This window comes from Phascolarctos cinereus, unplaced genomic scaffold, assembly GCF_003287225.1.
Source record: "Phascolarctos cinereus isolate Bilbo 61053 unplaced genomic scaffold, phaCin_HiC Scaffold_1;HRSCAF=81, whole genome shotgun sequence".
In the NCBI taxonomy this organism is placed as follows: Eukaryota; Metazoa; Chordata; class Mammalia; order Diprotodontia; family Phascolarctidae; genus Phascolarctos; species Phascolarctos cinereus.
The window spans coordinates 234,736,824-234,761,152 of NW_027555514.1; the positions used below are offsets into that span (position 1 = coordinate 234,736,824).

General features: G+C 38.7%; 1 protein-coding gene across 2 annotated transcripts; it reads left to right on the top strand.

Annotated features, from left to right (window-relative positions):
* The first annotated feature begins 2,151 nt into the window (after positions 1-2,151).
* On the top strand, positions 2,152-20,163 carry YEATS4 (YEATS domain containing 4). Of its 2 annotated transcripts, XM_020990234.2 has the most exons (8): positions 2,152-2,482; positions 4,867-5,049; positions 5,776-5,895; positions 11,988-12,054; positions 12,149-12,243; positions 14,695-14,787; positions 14,868-14,955; positions 18,882-20,163. In XM_020990234.2, the coding sequence occupies exons 2-8, from the start codon at positions 5,008-5,010 to the stop codon at positions 19,049-19,051; spliced, it is 675 nt and encodes a 224-aa protein (XP_020845893.1). In that variant the 5' UTR covers positions 2,152-2,482; positions 4,867-5,007; the 3' UTR covers positions 19,052-20,163. The 2 variants fall into 2 exon arrangements, with proteins under 2 accessions (XP_020845893.1, XP_020845892.1); XM_020990233.2 differs by lacking the exon at positions 4,867-5,049 and having other exon boundaries at positions 2,153-2,482.
* The last annotated feature ends 4,166 nt before the right edge of the window (positions 20,164-24,329 follow it).

Consider the following 24,329-nt stretch of genomic DNA (forward strand, 5'->3'; position numbering starts at 1 on the left):
TGTCACTGGGACTCTGGTTGCCAATTTGTTAAAGCAAGAGGTTAGTGATAGGTCTATTTGGCTTGGCCCAGATAGATCCTGGAAAACCAGGAATTCATCACCCAAATGCCTAAGCATTAGTATTCTTATGTACCTCCTTCCATCTAAATATATATGAGATCTGTGTGTAGAGATTTTAGCCATTTTGATTTAACCCCCAAGGCATAAAGGTTTCTTTACCAATACTCTGACTGACAAGAAAACAAAATCGCAATTCAAACAAGTCTGTTGTCTATCCCAGTGGTTCTCAAAGGGAGGTGCCACCAAATGTACGGAACTTACATATGGAACTAAATGCATGAAACTTACACTTGCAATTGTATGTCTATATGCAAATTCTACACTCTCCTATAATGTACCTCAAGAAGAATCCCATTCCATTAGCAAAACAAGTTTGAGAATACTGGTCCAGCTCCTTCTTTCCACTTTTGCTGCCACCATTCTACTTTCATCCTTTATGACTTTTCACGTGAACCATGACCCAGCTGGTCTTACCTGAGCCTCTGCCCTTCTCTAATCCATTCATACAGCTGACAAAATCTTGAAAAAAGCATGGGTCTGATCAGATTATGCCCATGCTCTAAAATCTTTTGTTGGCTTACCATTGTCTTTTTTTTTCCAGCATGAAAATGGGTTTTATTTCCTGTATTTTGTTCCAAAATTCCCCGTCCTGCTCCCATCACCACCACTTTTGGGAATGCGGTATTTCTGTACTGTTGCCTCATCTTCCATCCAGTATTCACGAGTGCTTTTGAGTATTTCAAGGACAAAAATTTTTTTCTTCCTTCCTTCCTTTCCTTTTTTTCTTTCTTTCATTGATATCTTTTGTTTTAACATCATATTGATCTTCAAATATCTTCCTCTCTCCTAACTCAGCCAGAAGTTCAGCAAAATTAACCAAGACAACAATCAATCAATCCACATTTATTAAGCCCTATGTGGCAGGCAGGGCTCTGAGGATACAAATATAAGGAATAAAAAAAGCTTTTTGCTTAATGAGCTTACATTCTAATGGAGTGGTCAATTTACAAACATACACATTTGTGTGTATACATACAATAAAGGAAATAAATATAAAATAGTTAAATACAAAGTCATTTGGAAGGACCTTAGCATTTGTGGAAATCAGAATAGGCTTCATGTGGCAAAAAAAAAAAAAAAGTCCCTGCTCTCAAGGACCTCACAATGTAAAGAGGGAGACAACAACGAAACAAAGAATCACAAGCAAGGTATATAGAGATAACCAACAGAGGGAAGGCATTATTAAGGGACATCAGGAAAGGCCACCTCTGCACATAAGAAAAGATACCATCTGGGGCAGAGGTTCTTAACCAGAAATATTTTAATAACTGCATTTCAATATAATTGGTTTCTTTCATAATACTAAATATTGTGTTTTATGTATTTAGACACCTTATTCTAAGAAGGGGTCCATATGCTTCACCAGACTGAAAAAAGGGAATCATGATACAAAAAAAAAAAACCCTTAAGAATTCCTAGGTTACATATTCCTAAAGAGTCAACGAAAAATTAATTTAAACAATTTATCATTTTAATTAAGTAAATTGATTATTTAATTAATAAACCAGCAAAGGTACAGGGAGTGGTGTGCTGGAGACAGCTCCTACAGGTGAAACTTTAGGTTATTTCAGAGAGCCAGTTGTTAAATGTTTATCAGCACGCCCCTAATACACGATGTAAAATAAAACTACATAAAATAAAACTACATAAATTGTCAGGACTTCAGGACATTTCCAGCAAAATTCCGCTAAAGACAGGAGGAGGTGCATTACGGTCCTTCCCGCCTGGAGCCAGGAGGGGGCGACACTTTCTGCTCCCGGTTCTCTACGGAGGTGAAATACTCGAGTTCGAAAGCGACCTAGCGGGGCAAGTCGCTTAATCTGTCTGCCTCCTTTTCCTCATCTGTAAACTGGGGATAACAGACCACCCCAACCCCTGCCAACTTCCAGGGCTGTGAGAATTAAGTGACAAGATAACCACAAAGCGCGGGTAGCAGTTCGTTTACAACCGCCCCATCTTAGCGCGTGCAGACGCAGCGACACCGCCGACGCAGCCACCCCGCGCAGGCGCAGTGGCGCGCAGCTAGCCCGCAGGAGGGCGCGCGCCCGGGCACGCGCGGTTCCCTTCGCCCGCTCCCTCCTCCTCCCCCCACTTCCTCCCGCTCTCGTGGGGCTGGATGGGCCTCACGGACGCTGCCCAGCGGAGCAGGCGGGCTCGCGGCCCCACGGGCCCCGGTGGTTCGCCTCCTCTCGGACCAGGCAGGCGGCGAGGCCCGGGCGGGAGGAGCGCTCGGCGCCGCTGAGGGGCCCCGGCCCTCTCTCCCCGGCGGCGGTGGCAGCAGTGGCGGCGGCGGCTTCTCCCCCGGTGCAATATGTTCAAGAGAATGGCCGAATTTGGGCCTGACTCCGGCGGGAGAGTGAAGGTCGGTGTCGGCCGGGGGGAAGAGGGGTGCCGGATAACGACCGGGAGTGGGGGGAGGGGAGAAAAGCGAGAATGAAGGGAGGGTAGGGGCGAGGCGCTCGTGCTGTTTTCCTTCCGGTTCAACTGCTCCGGCTCCTCCCCTGACTTCCTTTTTATTTGAGTCTTGGCCTCTCTGTGTTTATCCCTGCGGGAGACCGCGTGGAGGGGCTGTTAGGGAGACTCGTCCCTGACGTCGCAGTCATCATCTGTCATCAAGCATGTGTTTGGTGCCTGCTCTGTGCCTACCCTTGTGCCGGGCGCCGAGGATACAGATATAATCAATGAAACAACCCCCTCCCTAAGGACAGGGTGGTACAGAGCTAGCGGTGCTAACAACTGCACTCGGACTTTGGGGACACCCCATTTTTGATTAATAATAATAATGGCTAGCATTTATTTATCATTTACTATTTTTAGTATATTTATGAAGTGCTTTGCAAGCACCTTAACGCTTGCAAAGTGCTTTGTGTATATTAGTACTGCTGATCCTCCCAACAACCCAGTGAAGTAGGGTGCTGTTGGTATTCCCCGCTTACCGAGGAGGAAACTGAGGCGGTCAGAAGTTAAGTGACTTACCCACGGTCACACTGCTAGTAAACTCCCTACATTCTGAGGAGATAAGGAAGATGTATGTAGTTCAGTAGATAGAAGGCTGGACTTGGGAAAAAGGAAGAGCGGGGTTCAAATCCTGCCTCCCCAGACCAGTCACTTATTAAGTCAGCTTCGGTTTCCTCATTAGGACAAAATCCTTGGCACTCTCAAATGGTTCAGCCTCAGAAACTGATATCTTACCGGTGGAAATGACATTAACGAAGGGGCATTCAAACTTTCAGTATGTTCTGACTCCCCCACTTAGAATGTGAGCTCCTTGAGGTCAGGAACTGTCATTTTCTCCTTGTATCCCCAATACTTACTTACCAGGTAGTAAGCCTTTAACAAATGCTTGATTCATCCATCTATAAAATAAAGGAGTAGGAGGCCAAACTGAGACCTGGGAAAGACATTAGCTTAAAAAGGCCACGGTCTCCTACTACATCCGTGGCCTTCTCCAGTTGTCCTGATCTGTATGTGGCCGCTGGACCCAGAGGGCTCTGGAGGCTAGTGGCTTTGCACAGCAGCTTTCCCTCACTGAAATCCAGTTCACTTTGATGTCATGGCGTCAGCTCCTTGGAGAACAAAGAACAAGCAACAAGAAGGGAGTAGGATTTGACAGCCTCCAAGCTCCCTTCCACAGCTAGGTGGTGCAGTAGATGGAGTGCCAAGCCTGCAATCAGGAAGATGCAGCTTCATGAGTTCACATCCATTCTCCAGCACTTACTAGCTGGGCAGCCCTCAGCAAATCACTTAGCCTTGTTTGCCTTAGTTTCTTCAGCTCTAAAATGAGCTAGAAAAGGAGATGGCAAACCACTCCAGACTGTCTGCAAAGAAAACCCCAGATGGGGTCACGAAGAGTCGGACGCTACCGACCAACAACAACAAAGGTCCCTTCCAGCTCCAGATCTATGACTCTGGTATACAAGAACATACAGAAGAAATATAAAGAGAGTAAATGCTGAATGATCCTGGGGAAAAAGCACTTGACCTTGAAGTGCCTCAGGCTACTCCTAACTTCCAAGATCCCTTCCAGTTCTAAATCTGTGAACCTAATATAAAGGTATGTTCAAATAAATAGAGAGAGAAGAATTGCTTTGTGATTCTTTTAAAGAAAATAAATAGGTGTAATCCTGAGCTAGTCACAGTGCCCCAGAAAATCTTAAGAGTTTCTGAGTAGGTGCTGACCTACACTGATTAAGGGCATTTCCTCATCCTTGGAAATCACAGAACTGGTGCTGCCCTTCAGAAAAATCAATTTTTACTTAAGTGTGAACATGGATCTCCTCCTACAGTAGAATATCAGCCCCCCTGAGGGCAAGGGCTGTCTCACTTTTTGTCTCTTTCCAATTTTGCTTAGATGATTTGTGTTGGTCAGGGAGCTCCCTGTACCAATGAAATCACAGATGAAGTCCCTCTCCGCAGCTCCTGGCACATATTAAGTGGTTAATAAATTCTTTTTTTTTTTTTTAAAGGCAATTGGGGTTAAGTGACTTGCCCAGGGTCACACAGCTAGTAAGTGTCAAGTGTTTGGTCTGAGGCCGGATTTGAACTCAGGTCCTCCTGACTTCAGGCCAGTGCTCTATCCACTGTGCCACCTAGCTGCCCCTTTAATAAATTCTTGTTGATCGATTGTTCTAACTGGAGAACTGTCAGAATTTGAAGGTATTTGCTTGTCTTATCTTCTCTCCCCTCCGTACTACATCCTACCCTGTGTGTATATTTAACAGCCAACTTGTGTTAAAATATGTCAAGGACATGGAGTAAGTGACTGGACCTTGTGGCAGTTGGACCTTGTTTCAAAAGGCTGACAATGCCCATGACAACGGTACCCCAAGTGTGAACTTGCTAAATGTTTGATGAAGGTGAAGGCTGCAAGGATTAAGCCTGTAGTGAATGGCATTTGTTCACTTACTGTGCTTTACTTCCCACAAACAGGTATCATGCCATGTAGTGTTTTAGCATCACGTATAAATCAGAAGCTTATAATAATTAGTATTTTTATAACACTTTAAGGTTTGCAAAGCACTTTACAAAGAACATTGCATTTTATTTTATCCTCAAAACAACCCTGGGAGGTAGGTGTTATTATCACCATTTTACAGATGAAGAAACTGAAACAGAGTGATCTTGCCCAAAATCACACAGCTAGCAAGTGTCTGAGGCTAGATTTGACTCAGTTCTTCCTGATTCTAAGTCCAGCACTTTATCTGCTGTCACCTAGCTGCTTCCTGCTGCCTTTATTGTTAAAGTTTTGGTGGAAGAAAAACTTTGACACCTTTTCATTGTCTAATCAATTTCACAAGCAAAATTATTCCTATTTGCAATTGAATTAGTTTGGACTGGCAAGTAACAATAAAATAGCATCAAAGAATTTAAAAGATAAACGTTTAAATAATTATTCCTATTTACATTTAAAGTGTTTTGCACAATCATTACACATATTTTCCAGAAAAGAACTATATATATTATAATGTTTAACTTTGTGCATTATAGACATTTATAAAATTAATCCAAAATTGATGTACTGTAAGGAAATAAAAATGTTACCATTGAATTATTGGCTCTCTGGCAGCTATAGTAAATTGTTAGGACTTCTATCTAATATTAGTTTTTGAGTCATAATATAATGTTTAGTGAGTTTTAAAATAATTTCTCTTTTAGGGGGTTACTATTGTTAAACCTATAGTTTATGGTAATGTTGCTCGTTATTTTGGAAAGAAAAGAGAAGAAGATGGTCATACTCATCAGTGGACGGTATATGTAAAGCCGTACAGGAATGAGGTAAGAAAAATATTTTTGCCTTTTATAAACAATTGTAACAGTTTTTCTAAATTTATTTTCATTGAAATATCTCAAAACATAATAAAGTTCTTAAGGTCATATATTTTTAGTTTGCCATTTTCATGGGAGGACATTTTTTAACTTACCCAAAGGTTATAATACCACCACTTGTATGACTATTGCTGCTGACTGTAAGAAACATGCTACAGATATTATATTAGCCTAAAATTTGGGACTGGAAAGTATTCCATTGCTGCAGGGGTCTTATATAAAATAAATACCGTAAGGTATTATTTGCATAGTAACATAATTCTTAAATCATTGGCTTTAGTTTTACATTGGGAAACAATTTTGAAATACTAAATTTCTACAAATGTAAAGTTAGGATGGTAGATGCAATAAAAGTTTTAAACATGCTTACATTAGTAAAATTATATATACTTCAACTTAGTTATTTTCCTTTATGATGCTGTTTATTGAGTTATATCCATGTTACAACTTTGTAATACTTAAGGTGAATTTTAATTAATTTTTTTGTTACTTTGAATTTTATGCTAATAAACATGAATGTTTCCATATATAAAGAACAGAATAAGAGGATTGTATATGAAACCACTAATCATTGTGAATGTTTTTATTTTGGATTTTTTTTAAAGGTATGTAATTCAGAATGTGAGCTTCAAAGCTCCCTCTGAACTTGGCTCCCTCTGAACCCTTTTCTGTTCTCTACATTTAAAAAAATTGTCTCAATGATGCTGTTTTCTCTTAGAGTCTGGGAGGTGGAATATCACTATCACTAACTAGCTCATGTCTCCTTCCTGACCCCCCACCCTTAATTAAAAAAAAAAACTCCTTGGTAACAAGTAAACGTATGTTCAAGAGAATGGTCGAATGATAATTGTCTGTCTTATATATTTAAATCAGTTTCCTATATACTGTGGCCTTTATCAGAGAAATTTACTGTAAAGATTTTTTTCCCCTAGTTAACTATTTCCCTTCTAATTCAGCCTACTTTGATTTTGCTTGTACTGAAATGTTTCAGTTTTATGTAAGCAAAAGCATTCATTTTATCTGCTGTGATCTTTCCTGGCCCTTGTTTGTTCAAGAATTCTTTCTCCATCTATATTTGTGAAAAGTATCCCTTTCCATTCTTCTTTAATTTATTTGTGATGTGACCCTTTATATCTATGTTATGTATCCATTTGGAACTTGGGTTATATGGTATTAGATGTTAGTTTTAATCAAATTGCTGCCACTCTGCTTTCCAGTTTTCCTGGGAGATTTTGTTGAATAGTGAGTCCTTACCCCTAATAATTGGAGTCTTTGGCAATCCTGCCTCAGTCAGTCATCACTGTCACTTACTATTTGCCGGTAATTGGGCTAAGCACTAAAGATACAAAGAAAGGCAAAAAAAATAGTCCCTGGTCTTGAGGAGCTCACAATTTAACGACTACTAAGGGAGTGTCTGGACCCTACCCCACCCCAGGGTTTTTGTTTCAGGTTTTTTTTTTTTTTTACAAAGAATGCTTGAAAAGTGCTCTGCTCTATTAAAAGGTCATTTTTTTCCTCATTCTGTAGGGTTATATTTAGTTTTGCGCAGCACTTTATCCCTGGTTTTATGCATTTATCTTTTGCCTTTGAAACATCATGATTTAAGATTTATTCTCCATTAAAGTAACAGCTGCAGAATCCTATGTGATACTAACTGTGGTTCTATGGTACTTGAATTCTTTCTTTTCAGATGATTGCAGTAATTTCTGTTTAATTTTGAAACTCCAAATTTCTGGGAATTTTCATTTTGAGATTTATTTTAGGGAGTGACTTAATTCTTTCTGTTTTTACTTTGTCTCCTGATTTTTATAGGTTTGGCCTGTTTTCATTCATAATTTCTTGAAATATCCAGGCTTTTTTTTGTCATGGTTTTCAGGAACTTTAAGATTCTTAAATTATCTCTCCTTGTATTCCAGGCTTTTTAAAAATTGTAGATAGCTTTTTAATATTTTTTTCAGTCATTCGACTTTGTTCTATTATTTATTGGTTGTGTCTTGGAATCATTGATTTCTATTTGATTCAGTCATTCAGCAAACAAATTTAGCTTAGCTCATTGCTAAGCACTGAGGATTCAAAGAAAGGCAAAAAGTAGTCCCTGTTCTCAAGTCTAATAATTTTCATGGAATCTCTTGGTTGGATAAGATCTTCTGTTCTAATTTATATATTCATTTCTCAGTTCTTTATTTCACAGCCATTGTTTCACTTTGTTTTTAATCTGCTTTTTTATCTGTCACTTCATTTTTCCAGGGTACTCTTGTAGTACTTACAGCCAAGACATTTTTTTTCTCTGAGGCTCTGCTTGTAGTTGTTATGGAGTTACTCTTCTGAACTCTTGGTTAGGATGGGCAGGCACCCTTTCGTCCTGACCTGTTTCCTTGTATCCACTTTCTCTAATGTGTCTATACCACAAACTTCTAGTGCCCATTTTGGGGAGTCCCATTTTGAGCGCTCTCTGCCCTGAATTTGCTGTCAGAATGCTGCAGGTTTCTTGGCCACCATGGTGCTTCCTGGCCTTAGGACTGCTGTTCCCAGGGCCCCAGGAGCATCTCTAGGGCATAATTACAGTCTTCTGGGTTGTTCTCTCGAATATACTCTGACTTGCTGGTGAAACTCCTTTCACAGCACCCACAGGATTCTAAGTTCTTTTTTGTGTAATCCTGGACCAGATGGAGGCACTTCCCTTAGTTACTCTTTTAATTTATTGATCATTGTTCAAGCTGGTGCTTATTTCAGACCTTATTGCAGTACATGTGTGAAAGCTAGGCTGATCTGAAACAATTCAAGTAGTCATCTTAACCAGATATCTGCAGTGTCACCTTTCAATTCAGTAAACGTATTTAGGACCAGTAATGTTGGTCAGTCAGTAAATATTAAGAGCTATGTATTAGGTACTGTACTAAGCTTTGGGGATACAAAAAGCGGCAAAAGAATCGGGGAAACAACAAATATGTACAAACAGGCTAAAATCAGGATAAGTTGGAAATAATGAACAGAGGGAAGGCACTGAAATTAAGAGGAGCTGGGTGGGGGAAGGCTTCCTGTAGAAGGTGGGATTTTAGTTGAGATTTAAAGGAAGCCAGAAAAGGCAGTAGGCAGAGATGAGGCAGTAGAACATTCCGGGTATGGGGGACAGACAGAGAACATGCCTAGAGCTGAGAGATCGAACGTATTGTTCCTGGAACAGCCAGGAAGCCGGTGTCATTGGGTCAGAGAGTCAGGGTGTAAGATGTAAAAAGACTGGAAAGGCAGGAGCGGAACCTGGGTTATGAAGGACTTTGAAAGCCAGTTGTGCTAGGCATTTAAAATACAAAAGAGAAGTCAGACATGGTCGGTGTTCTCAAGTTTGGCCATGTACGGCAATAAGTTCAGTACAGATTAGACAGTAAGCACCAGCTCAAGAGCTCATCCGAAGTGCAGCCAAGCATTTTGAAGTTCCAACTGAGAGGAACAGAGAAGCTTCATAAAAGATGAAGTCTTATTTTTAGAGAGGGAAGTGTTTCATCAGGGACACCTGCGGAGGGACCCTTCTGGGCCTGGGAGATGCAATGAGCAAAAGGATGGAGCTAGGACAGGGCAGAGTGATGGCCAGAGCTCGTGACTGGTTCATTTTCTCTGTAACATAGGCTTTAGTAATGGAAATGTTGTTAGATTAGACTGGGAAAGAGGGGTTAGAGTCAGACTGAGGGTTGAGTGCCAGCCTTAACAGTTTGTACTTATGGCAGTGAGAGCCCACGGCAGGTTTTCTGGACAGGAGAATTAAGTGATCGTCGTGGTGCCTGAGCAAGATCACCCTGGCAGTGGTGATTAGAGCAGGGAACCAACCAGTAAGACGCTACTGCAGTATCCAAGCAGGAGAGAATGAGAACCTGCACTAGACTGGTGGCATTGGGAAAGAGAGTCTAGATGCCATGACAGTTGTAGAGGTAGATTCAATTACATTTCGCTCGTAATAGGGCATGAGAGTAAAGAGTCATAGCTGACTCCTAAGATTTCAAGCTAAGAGCCATTAACAAAAAGTCAAAGGAAAGAAAACATAAGTGAAATTCCATGAAGAAGCCAATCTATCTGTCCATGGAGTGCTTGCTTACATGCTCTTTATAGTCATGCTCTTTAAGTTTGTGGGTGGTTTACTCCAATGCAAGGGAAATGGCAGAGAAGAGAAGCTAACCTAACCATCTGCTGTGTCCAGGGCATTATGCTAGCTGGGTCTTGTGTATACAAAGACCACACACAGTCCCTACCCACCTGGAGTTTGCAGAATGGAAGGGGAATGAGAAAAATAGACAAATAGCTATAATATAAGTCCTGTGATTAAATCCAGGCCACTTAGGTGGTGGCATGAGTAAGTAATACAAATGATTGATTTGAAGAGTGGAGTGGGAAATTGCAAAAGCTCCATGAAGCAAGCTGGTTCTTATGAAGCATTTCAGGAGGCAGTTCTTAAAGAGGAATTTCAAAATTGTTTTGAACAATAGCTGCTCCATTTGAGTCAATGACTTCCAGTCTAAATTGTAAGATACTTTGAAGAACAGCATTCATTTGAATTTGTAATTTCCAGTATAATTGTTAGAAAATAATTCAATCTGGTTTATAGTCACGTAGCATCCTTAAACATACTTAACAGGGCAAATAAAGTAAAAGGCTGTGTTCTAGGAAAAATTGAAACACACCATTATTAGGAAAAGTACAGGATTTGTGGTTAAAATGGGAAAGACTTCGTTTTGTAGATTCATGACCCTACTCAACACTGTGTGCTTTCAAGCTGGAAGCAACAGTGTGGTGAAGGATCAGAGATGATGAATGCAAAAAAAGAATTGACTCATAAAGACCAGATATGTCTACTATAACAGGAGATGGAGCTAATTGATAGCATCCAAAGAAAACTGAAGAGTTTTATCTCTAATGCCTATTCTTGGTGCTAGGAAATTTATAATAAGAAAAAGAAGGTAGTAATCCAGAGGTGTTTATCAAGTTATCAGGTGCCTTAAGTGTCCCCAGAAGTCCCCTTTCAAATACCTGTTACTGTTTTCCCAGTTTATCCAGCTGAATTATATGACATTGGTAGTATTCTTTGACTTGATTTATTGCATAGAAGTAAAGCAGAATTATGAAAACATTAAGAACTTTATACAGTATGCTACAATGTTATCATTTTAAAAAGTTTTATGTGACTTGGAATATTATCGATGCAAGAGATCTTACAGCTCATTTTGTCCAAACTCCTCACTTTTTAAATGAAGAAGCTGGGGCCCACAGCAACGGAAAGACCGTTTTCGGGGTCACATAGCTAGTTAGTGGCAGAGCTCAGACTAGAATCCAGCTTTCCTGTCTCCCCAGTTAACTGATGTTTCTGTTATGCCACACAATGTATAGATAAGGAACCTGAAGACCAAAGCATCAAGTGACTTAGGATGATGGAATCTTAGAGCTGAGAAAGACCTCAGATATCTCAGCCAAGCCTAGATAGCTAAATTGCAAGTTTCCTCCATAAAAAAATCCACAAATCCAACCTCCACAAAAAGACTTCCAATGATAGTTGTTATTTTTTTCCTCCTTGAACCAAAATTTGATTCTCTGTGAGATTAATTATGTTTAATCTAGTCATATTTACTCTGTCAAGTTTTATACTATACATTTATTTTGTTTATAGATGATTGAATATTATGTTTATGATCATTTCTACAAAAAGCTAGGCCTCAGGCCCCTGGTAAAGAACATGATGCCCATATTTGCTATTTTTTCCCTTTGGAAAAATTCTAGTCAACAGTCTTTTTCCAAGAACATAGTCTTATATAGGTAAATTTCCTGTATTGCAAGTCTGGGCTTTAAAATAGATTAATTGGGGGTTGATTCTTTGTAGGACACAAAAGTATTTACCACCAACTTTCCTATACAATTAAAAATAATTGAGTGTTCAAGCTAAAAGTATTTTGGAGGCACTTTTTTTTAAATTAAAATATTACCTACGCAATTTACTGTTCCCCTAGTGCTTTTAATTTGCAAATAGTAGAACATAATCTGTTATTGTGCTTTTATTTTAGGATATGTCAGCATATGTGAAGAAAATCCAATTTAAATTGCATGAAAGCTATGGTAATCCTTTAAGAGGTATGTTATTTTGATTTTTAATTTATAAAGTATTTTTAAAAATAAAATAGAAAGCAGTTGTTTGCATTGATGTTATTTTTTTTTCCCTTTTCAGTTGTTACTAAGCCACCATATGAGATTACAGAAACAGGTTGGGGTGAATTTGAAATAATCATCAAAATATTTTTCATTGATCCTAATGAAAGACCTGTAAGTAACATTTTGGCATGATGACTGTACTTCTATAACCTATATCAAATTGATTGCCTTCTGGGGGAGGGAGAGAATTTGGAACTCAAAATTGGGGGGTATGGGGAAGAATGTTAAAATTGTTTTTACGTGTAATTGGACCGGAAATAGAATATTAAATTAAAAATTGGGAGCATAAAATGAGTTCTAAAATAATAGACATTATGAAAATGTAGTGATAGATTTTTAAAAAAAAAATTATTCTGAGAAGGGGTCCATAGACATCACCAAACTGCCATTGGGGTTCATGGCACAAAAATGTTTTAGACCTGATCCAAACCAATTTCTCCCCTCCCAATTCAAGTGCTTCCACAATATTGCTTGACAGATTCTTAACCGTTTTCTGTCTGCTGAGAGAAATGATCTCTGTTACTAAGCAGCCTTGTTAGACATTGCATATACTGTCAGACTCTGTCAGCTAGTGTTGCTGAACTGTTTTTCTCTAGTTTACTTTTTGTTACAAGGGATGGCTCCTCGGTGTGGGAATGGGGAAAGAATATGTTTGACAATGAAGATGATAAGAGAGAGAGAGAGAGTGTGTGTGTGTGTGTGTGTGTGTGTGTGTGTGTGTATGTGTATGTGTGTGTGTGTGTGTTTTCCCTGTTAAAGCTGTATAAACTGAATATACCTCTCTTTCTGGAATGTGCAAATAATTTAGCCCATAGACTAGAGTTAAAATAAGATTTTTAATGATTTTGACTTGATGCCAATACTAACATCTTATTAGTATCAGCATCAAGTTAATGATATGGTTACTTGGTCTTAGTATTTTTCCTTTGCTAGTTATTGATAATTTCAGACTTATGATCACTGTTGTCACTGGTCATAAGTACCTCAGGCATAGTCACCTGCTTGACAGAACTGGTTAACAGATCACCTTTGCCACCCCTGTTCTTTATAGGCATGTGTTAATTGTTCGTTTTAAACACAACATTTTCATTTTATTAGCATTTGTTATGTGCTTAGCTGCAGTCTTGAGCATCACACATAATGTATAAAAGACAGTTCACCTTTATTGAGCTTTTCCCAATAATCCTGGTTTGTTTGCTTAAAAAAAGAAAACTGTTTGGTAATGTGGAATTTGAGAGCACCTGTTTTGGGGAAGCTGACAGAGCAGTGAATAGAGCCAGGCCTGGAGTCTGGAAAACCCACGATCAAATCCAGCCTCACACTTAACTCTGAGAACTTAGGTGGTTATTTAACTGCAAAATGGGGGTAGTAATAGTTCCTTCCCCACACAGTTGTTATGAAGACCAAAAGTAGTATGTGTGAAGCACTTAGCACAGTGTACATAGTAGGCACTATAGAAATATTAATTATTATGATGATGATGAAAATTATTTATCTGACAGTGGGTTTAATGTTATGTATGGAATTGACATCACCAGTTGATGTGATATTCTGTCTTTTTGAAGGAATTGAAAGCAATATTAATCTTTAATAAACACTTTGCATAGTTGAAAGGGCTTTACAGACCATTCATTACTGGTTCTGTCCCCTCTCTTCATAACAAGAAAGGGTCACTGTAATTATCTTTAAAAGATGAGGAAACTGCATAAAGACATTAGGTGATTTCTTTCACCAAGTCAGTGAAACAAAGTCTGGAATTCAACGTGGTATGGCAGATACCACTGGACTTGATGTTGGGACACCTAGTCAATTGAATCAGTCATTCAGTAAGCATTTATTCATTGTTTATTCTGTACCCAAGCATTGTTCTGAAAAAAAAGCAAAAAAAGACATGGTTCCTGCCCGCAGGAAGTTCACGTTCTAATGGAGACACAGCATGTAGCTATTTATATTACATGTGTATATAAATATGTGTGTGTACATTTATATATTTAGGCACATGTATATGCCTGTATGTACAAATGTGTATAGATGTATGTGTGTCTATATACATAATAGATGTAGATGTCTGTATATTCATACGTATATAGATGTGTGTGTCTGTCTGCTGAGGGGAAGGCAAGTAGTAGCAGTGTAGCAGGGGAGGATCAGGAAAGGCCTCGAGCAAAGGTAGGATTTGAGGTGAGTATTAAAGAAGCCTGAGAAGATAGGAAGCAGAGTGAGGAGGGGAAAGCATTGTAGGCATGGGGAATGGGAAGACCTGAATTCAAATCCTACCTCAGACACCAGCTGTATGATCCTGGGTAAGTCATTTAACCTCTCTCAGCCTCAATTTCCTCATCTATAAAATAAAGATTATAATAATACCTAGTTTAGAGCTGGTTGTTGTGAGGATCATGTTAACAAAAGGTATGTAAATCACTTATCGACCCTAAAGTTCTACATAAATGAATGTTATTGTTATATTGGCACTGTCTTTGCTTAACACAGTCGCATGACTGACATATTTTGTGATGATAATGGAAAATACTATACTTACATGTCATCTATTTTTATTTATAGGTAACACTTTATCACTTATTAAAGCTGTTTCAGTCAGACACCAATGCAATGCTGGGGAAAAAGACTGTGGTTTCTGAGTTCTATGATGAAATGGTAAGATTTTTTTTGAATGAGACCTCAAATCATTTTTTTAAGGGAAAGCCTTAAAATTTATTTTATATTGTTGTTTCTAGATATTTCAAGATCCAACAGCAATGATGCAACAGTTATTAACAACATCTCGCCAGTTAACCTTAGGAGCCTATAAGCATGAAACAGAATGTAAGTGTTAAAATACATAATGATTTACATACATTATCATGGAACTTTATTTTGTGATTGGCTACATGATGTCATTATTGCTAATAAAAAATTTTTATTTAAGTAAATTATGTAAGTGTTAAGATGCAACAAAGTATATTCAAAATGTCTCCCAAAGTAGTGCTACTTTTAGACATCAAAAAGTCAGATTCACACAACACACTCTTGAGATTTCCGTCCTGCTTTTTCTATTTGTATTTATCTTTTGCTAATGTAAATTTTGATGACCTCTCCCCACCTTAACATTTGTTGTATTTCAATATCTGTTTCAAAATTCTTTGTGGAAAAAACTTGAATCTGCAAAATTATAATTTTCTGTCCTATGGACACATGAGCGTTTTTTTTTCATCCATATCAGTTGTCCTATAATTTGGGGAATTTTACATTTGAAAATTGTAAAATGTGGGATTAAAATTTATTCCATTGTACAGAATTGGTTGTCTTTACATTAACATGAAAGAAGACTGGACTGGGAATTAGAAAATGTCGGTTCTAGTTCCATTTCTGCCTTGACCTTGAATAAATCATTTAACTATTTTTGTGCTTCTGTTTCCTCATCTGAAAGATAGAGATGCTTATTTTCTCTGCCTACTTGTGAGGATAAAGTAAGATTATGTTTGTGTGAGATCACCTTGAAATATTAAAAAATGCTATGTATGGGAAAGATATTGTTTAGATTATGGGTCATTTCCTTTCTGAATCATCAACATAACCAGAATATTTCAAAATGTAACTTCTTTCCCATGTGGATGAACATCCATCTCTGCAGTAAGTATCTGTTCATGGCAGAAAATTTTTAAGTGCCATTTCAATTAAAACTCCTCAGGTTGTATTCATCTAAGCAGGAAGAGATCAGGTGCTAGAGAACAGTTCAGTTCAGTTGCAGTGTAGAACACATCAAGGAAAATAATATGAAATCTGTAAAGATAGGTTGGAGTAGGTTGTGGAAGGCCTTGAATGTCAGTCAAGTAGCTATCTGACTCAATAGGCATTGAAATGGTGGCCATTTTTTAATTGACAAGTGACATCACAGTGATGCCCTAAAATTACTTACAGAAGATGGTTTGAGAAGAGAGACTTTAGGCAGTAGACCTAAAATTAAGGTAGTTGCAGTGGGAGTAAAAGGAGGGGCCAAGGCATAAACAAGACATTGATTGCTTTTGTACAGGGTAAAGGAAAAGGAGATGTCTTCAGTTACTATTAGGAGTCTGGCATACTAGAAATACAGTACTAGTTTCTAGAGAAATGTTGTCTGGATAGAAGGATTGAACTGCAAGTGGATGGATATTCTGAAGGAGAAACCTAAGACAGAACTTGAGGGTAAATTCATGTTTAAGGACCAAGACAAAGATGAGCTAATAAAAGAGAGGAGATATGATCAGAGAGGCAGAAAAGCACTAGAGTAGAGTCATGGGAACCAAGGAAAGGAGGGAATAGTCCACAGTGTCTTATGCTATTGAGAAGTCAAATAGGATCATGATAGAAGAAAGACCATTGAATTTGGTAAGGGTCATAGAAATAGTCTATTTCAGTAGAGTGGTTTGGGCAGAAGCCAGGTTACAAGATGTTGGAGAGTGAGTGAGTATAGGATACTCTTTCTAGGAATGAGTCAGAAGAGAAGGGAAATGGTAGCTTGAGGAATTGGGAGAAGCAAAGAAAAGCTTTTTATTACTGTTTTAAAGATAAAGGAGACCAGTGCATATTTGTAAGTTGAGAGAAAGAACCCAGTAGAATAGAGGAAATGGAAAATGCATGAGACAAAATGGAATGATGACTAATGAAGCAAGGTGATGGAAGAGATGGTATCCAGGGTATATATAAATCCATTAACTTCTCTTCTGCAAGAATTAGGATCGTTGAGGAAGTTCCCTTTACATGGCCCAGATCTTCTTAGCAAGGTAGTCAGTGAGGTCACTGTGAAGAGGAGGAAAGGTTCAGAAGGTTTGGAATGATCCTCTGTGAAGAGATTGAAAAAGAGATAAGTGGGGGGCAGCTAGCTGGTGCAGTGGATGGAGCACCAGCCCTGAAGTCAGGAGTACCTGAGTTCAAATCTGGCCTCAGACCAAACACTTGAAACTAGCTTACTAGCTGTGTGACCCTAGGCAAGTCACTTAACCCCAATTGCCTTAAAAAAAAAAAAAAAGAAAAAGAGATAAGTGATTAGGATTCCCATGCACCAAGGAAAGCCAAGTTGAGGCTAGATAGCATAAATTTATAGTGGACCCATTCAGCATGATTATCTGCAGCTCAGGTATAGGAGTGTAATGGTGTTTGTGTTTTTTTCTAAAAAGTTTTTTTGGACTTTAAAAATTTTGAATTTAAACATAAAAGAGAATATGAATTTCCATTTCATATGGCTTGCTTTTTTAAGAGCATATTGGGGGTGGGGTGGAAGAGACCCAAAAGAACAGAAGTAATCCCAGGAACTCTATCTCCTTGGCCTGGGGGCAGGTAGCACCAAAGCGGACTGGGGCTTCTAACTAGTTGAGTGCACAGCTACACTTGCTGGTTCACTGTCTCCAGGAAAGCCATTGCCACCCAGTTACCCAACATTGTGTTGGATAAAAAGCACCCTTTTATAAGAAGTCACTGGTTCATATCTAAAGAAAAAGATGAAGAAAAGAAAAGTCCACATAAAGAAGAGATTGTACACACAGGAAGAGACTCTGCAGATGCCAGAAAATGGTCAATTTGACTTGAAACAGCACCTGACAAGAAAGATACTGACTGTGGACAGCAGAGGCACATTGAAAAAGAGGAACGTTGAAGCCAATTTTTATGAAGGAAGTAGGAAGTCATTTTGATGAATTTGTGACCAATCTTATTGATAAATCGACCTCATTGGAAATCTCTGGGTCTGTGACCACATTCTTTGCTATTCTCAGTAGAGGCTCTGAGAACTCGTCCAGAACAAGGAAAGCTTTTGTTGTAAGAAGGTCTCTCTGAGGTAGACCATATTTGAATAAAAACCAGAAAAACAGTGGCTAATTACTGTAAATATCCAGACTAACAGCTCACCCTCTCTTAAGGTATTATATATTAACCCTTTAAGGCAAAAATCTTTAAGACTGGAGTCTGTTGAGACTAAGTTGACTCAAGGTATAACTTCAGTATAAATTATTCATTAACAGGGAAAAGATATATAGTAAATTCATTACTTTCAAAATTGTTCTTCTTAAGTGGGGTAAATTATATCACATGAAGAGGCGCGAAAGACCTATTATAGTGAAGGGAAAGAAGGGAGGAGAGGTAAGCATTGTTTGAACCTTCTCTCATCAGATTTAGCTCAAAGAAGGAACACACTGTGTTGGGTATGGAAATCTATCTTATCCTATAGGGAAATAGGAGGGGAGGGGAACAAGAAAAGGGAGGTAGCCTGATAAAGAGGAGGGCAAATGGAGAGAGGCAGAGGCCAGAAGCAAAACATCATTGGTGAGGAAGGTCAGGGTGAAAGAAGAGACAGAGAGAAAAGTATAAATGGGAAAAACAGGATGGAGGAAAATACACAGTAATCGTAACTGTGAATGTGAATGGGATGAACTCTCCCATAAAATGAAAACGGATAGCAGAGTGGATTAAAAGGCAGAATCCTACAATATGTTGTTTACAAGAGACACACAGAGTAAAGGTAGAAGACTGGAGCAGAATATATTATGCTTCAGCTGAAGTGAAAAAAAATGGGTAGCAATCATGATATCAGACAAAGCAAAAGTAAAAATAGACACATTTGTTCAGTGTGAGATAAAACTTTAAGGATTGATTTTCCATGTTTGCTAAATATTATGGAAAACTTTTATCTGAAAATTAAACTACAATCATATGATGTGTATTAGAGATATTTTTATATGAAAATAATAAAAATGATTTATCATTTTTTTTCTTCCCAGTTGCTGAACTTGAAGTAAAAACCAGAGAAAAATTAGAAGCTGCCAAGAAAAAAACAAGCTTTGAAATTGCTGAACTTAAAGAGAGATTAAAAGCAAGTCGTGAAACTATCAATTGTTTAAAAAATGAAATCAGGAAGCTTGAAGAAGATGATCAAACTAAAGAGATATAAAAGAAAAATCTCATGAGGACTTAGTAGGGAAGCAACTGAAAAGAGAGTGAATTTTGTGGACTAAGTGCTATTATGTTTCTTAAAGGAAATTCAGGATAATTATCTATCTTGGGCTTCTTAGCAAAGACTCCCAGGATTTGTACCTCTCAAACAATTTGAATGTAAAATCTGCGTATGTAATTATAAATGCACTGTACAGGCATTTTGCTGATCCAGTGAGGGCATTTCTATGACTTCAAGCACAACCTCTGGTTTATTGTTGTTGTTGTTGTTGTTTTTAATTGCATTGTGTAGAAAGCTTGATAACTTTTGTGAGAAATTTTCACTGTAAGGTATAGCTTTTGCACAAATTTTGTATTTTTTCAGAATGTAGAATTAGGGTTTTAAAAAACAGACTTGCCCATTTAACTGCTTCCAGTAGGCTTACACCTATGTTGTATGTGCTACAGAGAGGTCCCCCACAGAAATGAACCTTTCCTCACTTGCAGTGATCCCTCCACGTGCAGCCTCTGCAGACTTAGAACACTGAAAACCACGGAGCTGCGTCGGCCCACCACTAGATCAGTATTGGACATGAAGGGGCGTTTAGAAGAATGAAAGGCGTTGCGGATGTAAGCTGTACAGCTCCAAGGACACCTGCCAGTGGATAGTGTTGAAATTTTACTTTTTCTCACCTTCTGAGTTTTGAAGGGAGTTTTTGTGTTCTGTCGCATGGGTTAAGTGAGACTAGCCAATGCAGCACTGCAGGAGTCTGGTCAGGGAATTGGCAGGGTGTTGGTTCCCATTTAGGGAACAAGGACTGCACCTGTGGTTTCGTTGGTATTGGAAACTCCCTGGTTAGGGAACTTTCTGCCAGAGCTGGTAGGCATCCTTTCTGCAGTTTATCGCCTGAGACTTGCCTAGAGCACCAAGAAGTTGAGTGAGTTGCCGAGGATCGCAGCCAGTGTGTGTGTCAGAGATGGGACTGGAACCTGGGCCTATCCACTGGGCCGCAATGCCTTTCGTTTACTTAGGCATAATCTTGGGAGGCTGAAGAGCATATTTCCATGTTTGAATGTAGTTTGTAAATAAATATTTGAAGATAAAATAAACCTTGATGGATTAATTTAAAATTGTGAGTGAATATTTTACTAAATATACTATTGTAAATAATTATCCAAACACTTTTGTAATGTCATGGTTTAGAATGGGAATTTTTAGATGTGGGATGGACCTCATCGAGATCGTCCTCTTCATTTAAAAAAATTTTTTTGCAAGGCAGTCGGGGTTAAGTGACTTGCTCAGGGTGTCAAGTGTCTGGGGCCAGATTTGAACTTAGGTCCTCCTGACTCCAGGGCCGGTGCTCTATCCAATGTGCCACCTAGCTGCCCTCATCCCCTTCATTTTTGCAAGTGAGAAAAACAGACCTCAAGAAGCCATGTGTCAAGCAAGTGCCTTATGAGTAGCAGAGCTAAGAATCTACCTCCTTTTTATAATAGCCACTGAAAAGCAACAAAATGCCATGTCCCAATTCAAATGAAGTAAGGACTGTGTACGTGATAGCTTAGCCAGTCTTGTTACCTATGTATCAGGCACTGCTAAGCACTTACTGCCAGGTGCCAGGCATGATGCCCAGGCACTAGAGATAAAAAGAAAGAAAAGGAAACCATTCCTGCTGTCAAAAATTTACATTCCACTGGGGAAAGCAACGTGTTTTTTGTTCATGGCCAACTCTTCATGACTCCATTTTGGGTTTTTTCAGTAAAGATACTGGAGTGGTTTGCCATTTCCTTCTCCAGCTCATTTTACAGATGAGGCAAACAGGGTTAAGTGACTTGCTCAGGGTCACACAGCTAGCAAGTGTTCAAGGCCAGATTTAAATTCAGGAAGATGTGTCTTCCTAACTCCAGGCCCAGCGCTGTATCCACTCTGCCACTGTCCTATTATATTGTATACCTAATCTTTTCCATTGATCAACCTCCATCTTCGTGCATATTACCACTGCTCCAAGGCAACATGTGCAGACATATATACAAAATATTAAATACAGGGCAAGTTTGGGGAGAAGTCACCAAAAAGCTAGTCACAGGAAATACTTCTCGTAGAAGGTAGTGTTTGAGCTAAATCGTGAAGGGGAAGGGGGAAGAGAGGCAGGGTTTTAGGCGTGGAGGACAGTCATTGTGTTATGTGAGGAACCAGTAGAGGTCCAGCTTGACTAAAACATAGAGAATGGGAAAGGGAGTGATAAAAGGCTGGAAAGTAGGTTGGAGCCAGGTTGTCAAGAACTTTAGAAGCCAAAAAAAAAACCTTTTTATTTCCTCCTGGTGGCAGAGTCACTATATATATTGAGTGGAAGAGTGATGTAATTGGACCTTTTTTTAAATAAAATTACTTTGGTAGCTGTGTAAGGTACTTAGAGTGGGGAAGATGAGGAACAGAGATCAATGGGAAGGCTATTGGAATAGTCTCAGTGTCTCATGAGCGGGGTGGGAGAGATGTTGAGTTAGAAACTCAGATTGAGCAATGGATGAGCTATCCAGGATGATAGAAGATTAAAAGATAACAATAAGCCTACAAGGATAGGGTTATCTGAAAGGATGAGTTTGGAGAGAAAGATATGGCCCAGACCCATGAGTCTACTGATTCTTTTGCTAACTAGAGTTCAACTACAAATGAATTGCTCAATTTTTCCAGCCTGTCTGTGAATCCCTTTAAGGTCAATGTAACATGCCACTTTATGTTCTTACCTGTTTTCTAAACTTCAATCACATACACTGATGTTGTAAGCTTTTCCTTGTGTGTGTAGATCCTTTTTCAGCATTGTGTTCCATACATACACAGTATAACATGAAATGAAATCTTGGTGGATTCAAGTTTTCATTAAACTCCTACAGACCTCACTGTCCTAATCCTCATCTTCAAAGGTTTGGGGTTTTTTAGGTTTTTTTTTTTAATTAGTGACTCATATATATATGCGTCTTACACCTTCAGGGGTTAAATAATTGTAGTAACTTTTTAGATTGTATTAAATACAGCAGGTGGCATAAGAACAAAACAGACTAAACTCTTGCTAGCTTATTTTTAATAATTAGGTTATGAAAATATTAGCTCCTGTGTAATCAGATATTTCAAATATGCAATTCATCTAAGATTTCCCCTTAAGTCACAGGATATTTAAAAAGCAAAACGTTCTTTTTAAAATGCCCTTTTAGTCTGCATTTTGTCATTTTGATTCAAGTCATTATGGGAAAGTATATGACAATGGAAGTAAAGTATGACCCACCAAATGTTGTGACTAAAACTGATCAGATGCAAATATTTTCCTGGACATTACTGATATGACTCGATGGCATTTAGTGGCAGAAGTCTTCTCAACACACGTGAGGGACTTTGAGGGACACTACCCTTTCACAGTCAAATATGCAGTCCCTCATAGAAGAAAAGGCCACTGTGGTGGCCCCCTGTTCTGTCTGGAAAAGAAAAGGACAAATCCCAAAGTCCCACTGAGGAAAGCTGCAGAGTATTGGCTGCACCACTAGCTGAGGTCATTATGGAATAGCAGTGACAGTATCTCCCTCATTTTCTTTTTTTTTTAATTCAATTTTATTTTCAGTTCTGAATTATCTTGCTCCCCCTCTCCTTCCTCTACCCATTGAGAAAGTAGGAAAAACTAAACCCATTACAAATATGTATAGTCATGCATTTAGCCATGCCTCTCCCCAAATTTTTATGTTTAAGAAAAGAATGTGTGCTTCAATCATCACTTGAGTCTATCAGCTCGCTCTCTCTCTCTCTCTCTCTCTCTCTCTCTCTCTCTCTCTCTCTCTCTCTCTCTCTCTCTCTCTTCTCTCTCTCTCTCTCTCCAGCATGTTTTTGAGTACTTTTAGAAATATCTCATTTGATCATTAGAATGACCCTACGAGGTAGATGCTGCTATTATCTCCACTTTACAGCTAATGAAACAGGCAAACAGAAGTTAAGTGACTTGCCCAGGGTCACACAGTTAATAAGTAAAGACCAGCACTCTATCCACTGCACTATCAGTTGTTGGTGCTGAGGATGGATTGCCCTCTACAGTAAAAGGGAAGGTAAGAGGCAGGAGAGGGTTTGGGGGAAAAGATAATGAGTTCTGTTTTGGACATGTTTAAGATGTCTACTAGAAATCCAGTTCAAAATGTCAGAAAGGCAGTTGGAGAAGCAAGATTAGACATCAGCAGAAAAAGTGGGGCAGGAAAGGTAGATTTGAGAGTTATCAGCATAGAAATGGTAATAAAATCTATGGAACCTGATGAGATCACCAAGTGAAGCAGGGTAGAGGGAGAAGAGAAGAGGGCAACAGAGAGAACCTTGAGGGACACCTAGTTAGAAAGCATGATCTGTATGAGAATCCCACAAAGGACAATGAAAAGGAGAAATCAGGAAGAAGTAGGGAGTGGAAGTTGCTTTCCCCTACTCTGTCTACTAGAAGTGAAACTGTAGCTTAGCTTTTGGTCTAAACTAAAAGAGAAATGGCAAAGCCCACTCTTATAGGGAAAGAGGATCACTTCAGCTGACTCCATAGGAAAGCCAGCAGGTGGCAGCAAAGAACAGTCCAGGAACGAAAGAAGAAGGGAGTAACAGAGGTGCAGTGGGTTGGGGGAAACAGGCAAAACTTATTGTGCGACTGGTCCAGCAAAGAGAAAACCCAGGGGGAGCAGCCTGATGGAATGTAATAAGCCTGGCCCCAAGAGAATAGGGTAGAGCAAGCCATATTATCTGAAATTTATAATTTCTCTGTGTCCTAGCACATGGTATATTGTTGAAAAGGTGCCATGTGGTGCTAAGAAATACGAATATTCTTTAATTCAGAAGATATCGTAAGTCTTTCAGATCTATCTTCTTCGGAAGCTTGGTGGGTTTTTTAATTATGATTTATCTTTCTGGATAGATTGCTCTTGCTCTGAAAAAAGAACATTAAAGTCTACTTTAACTATTATATCATATATTATATCATATCATCATATATCATATATTGTATCATGTATCATTATATCCTATTACATGTCATATATCATATCATATCATATCTCATATAATATCATATAATATATTATGTAATATATTATACTATATTATGTTGTATTATATTATACTATATTATGTTGTATTATATACTATCTTTCTCTTTTTGTGGTTCATTTAGCTTAATCTACAAAAACAAACCATCCTACAGGGTCATATGGCTTTTGACTAGATGTCTCATTGCCAATGCAGATATTACTGTGAGATCTTTCCCCCCGTTGGAAAATGGAATTTTTAG

What these genes read in the sequence shown, in the direction of transcription:
- YEATS4 (XM_020990233.2), top strand. Translation starts at nt 2,432, where the DNA reads ATGTTCAAGAGAATGGCCGAATTTGGGCCTGACTCCGGCGGGAGAGTG. An exon ending in CTATGGTAATCCTTTAAGAG is followed by an intron (nt 12,055 to 12,148) that starts GTATGTTATTTT and finishes TTCCCTTTTCAG; the next exon opens with TTGTTACTAAGCCACCATAT. An exon ending in CTATAAGCATGAAACAGAAT is followed by an intron (nt 14,956 to 18,881) that starts GTAAGTGTTAAA and finishes TTTTCTTCCCAG; the next exon opens with TTGCTGAACTTGAAGTAAAA.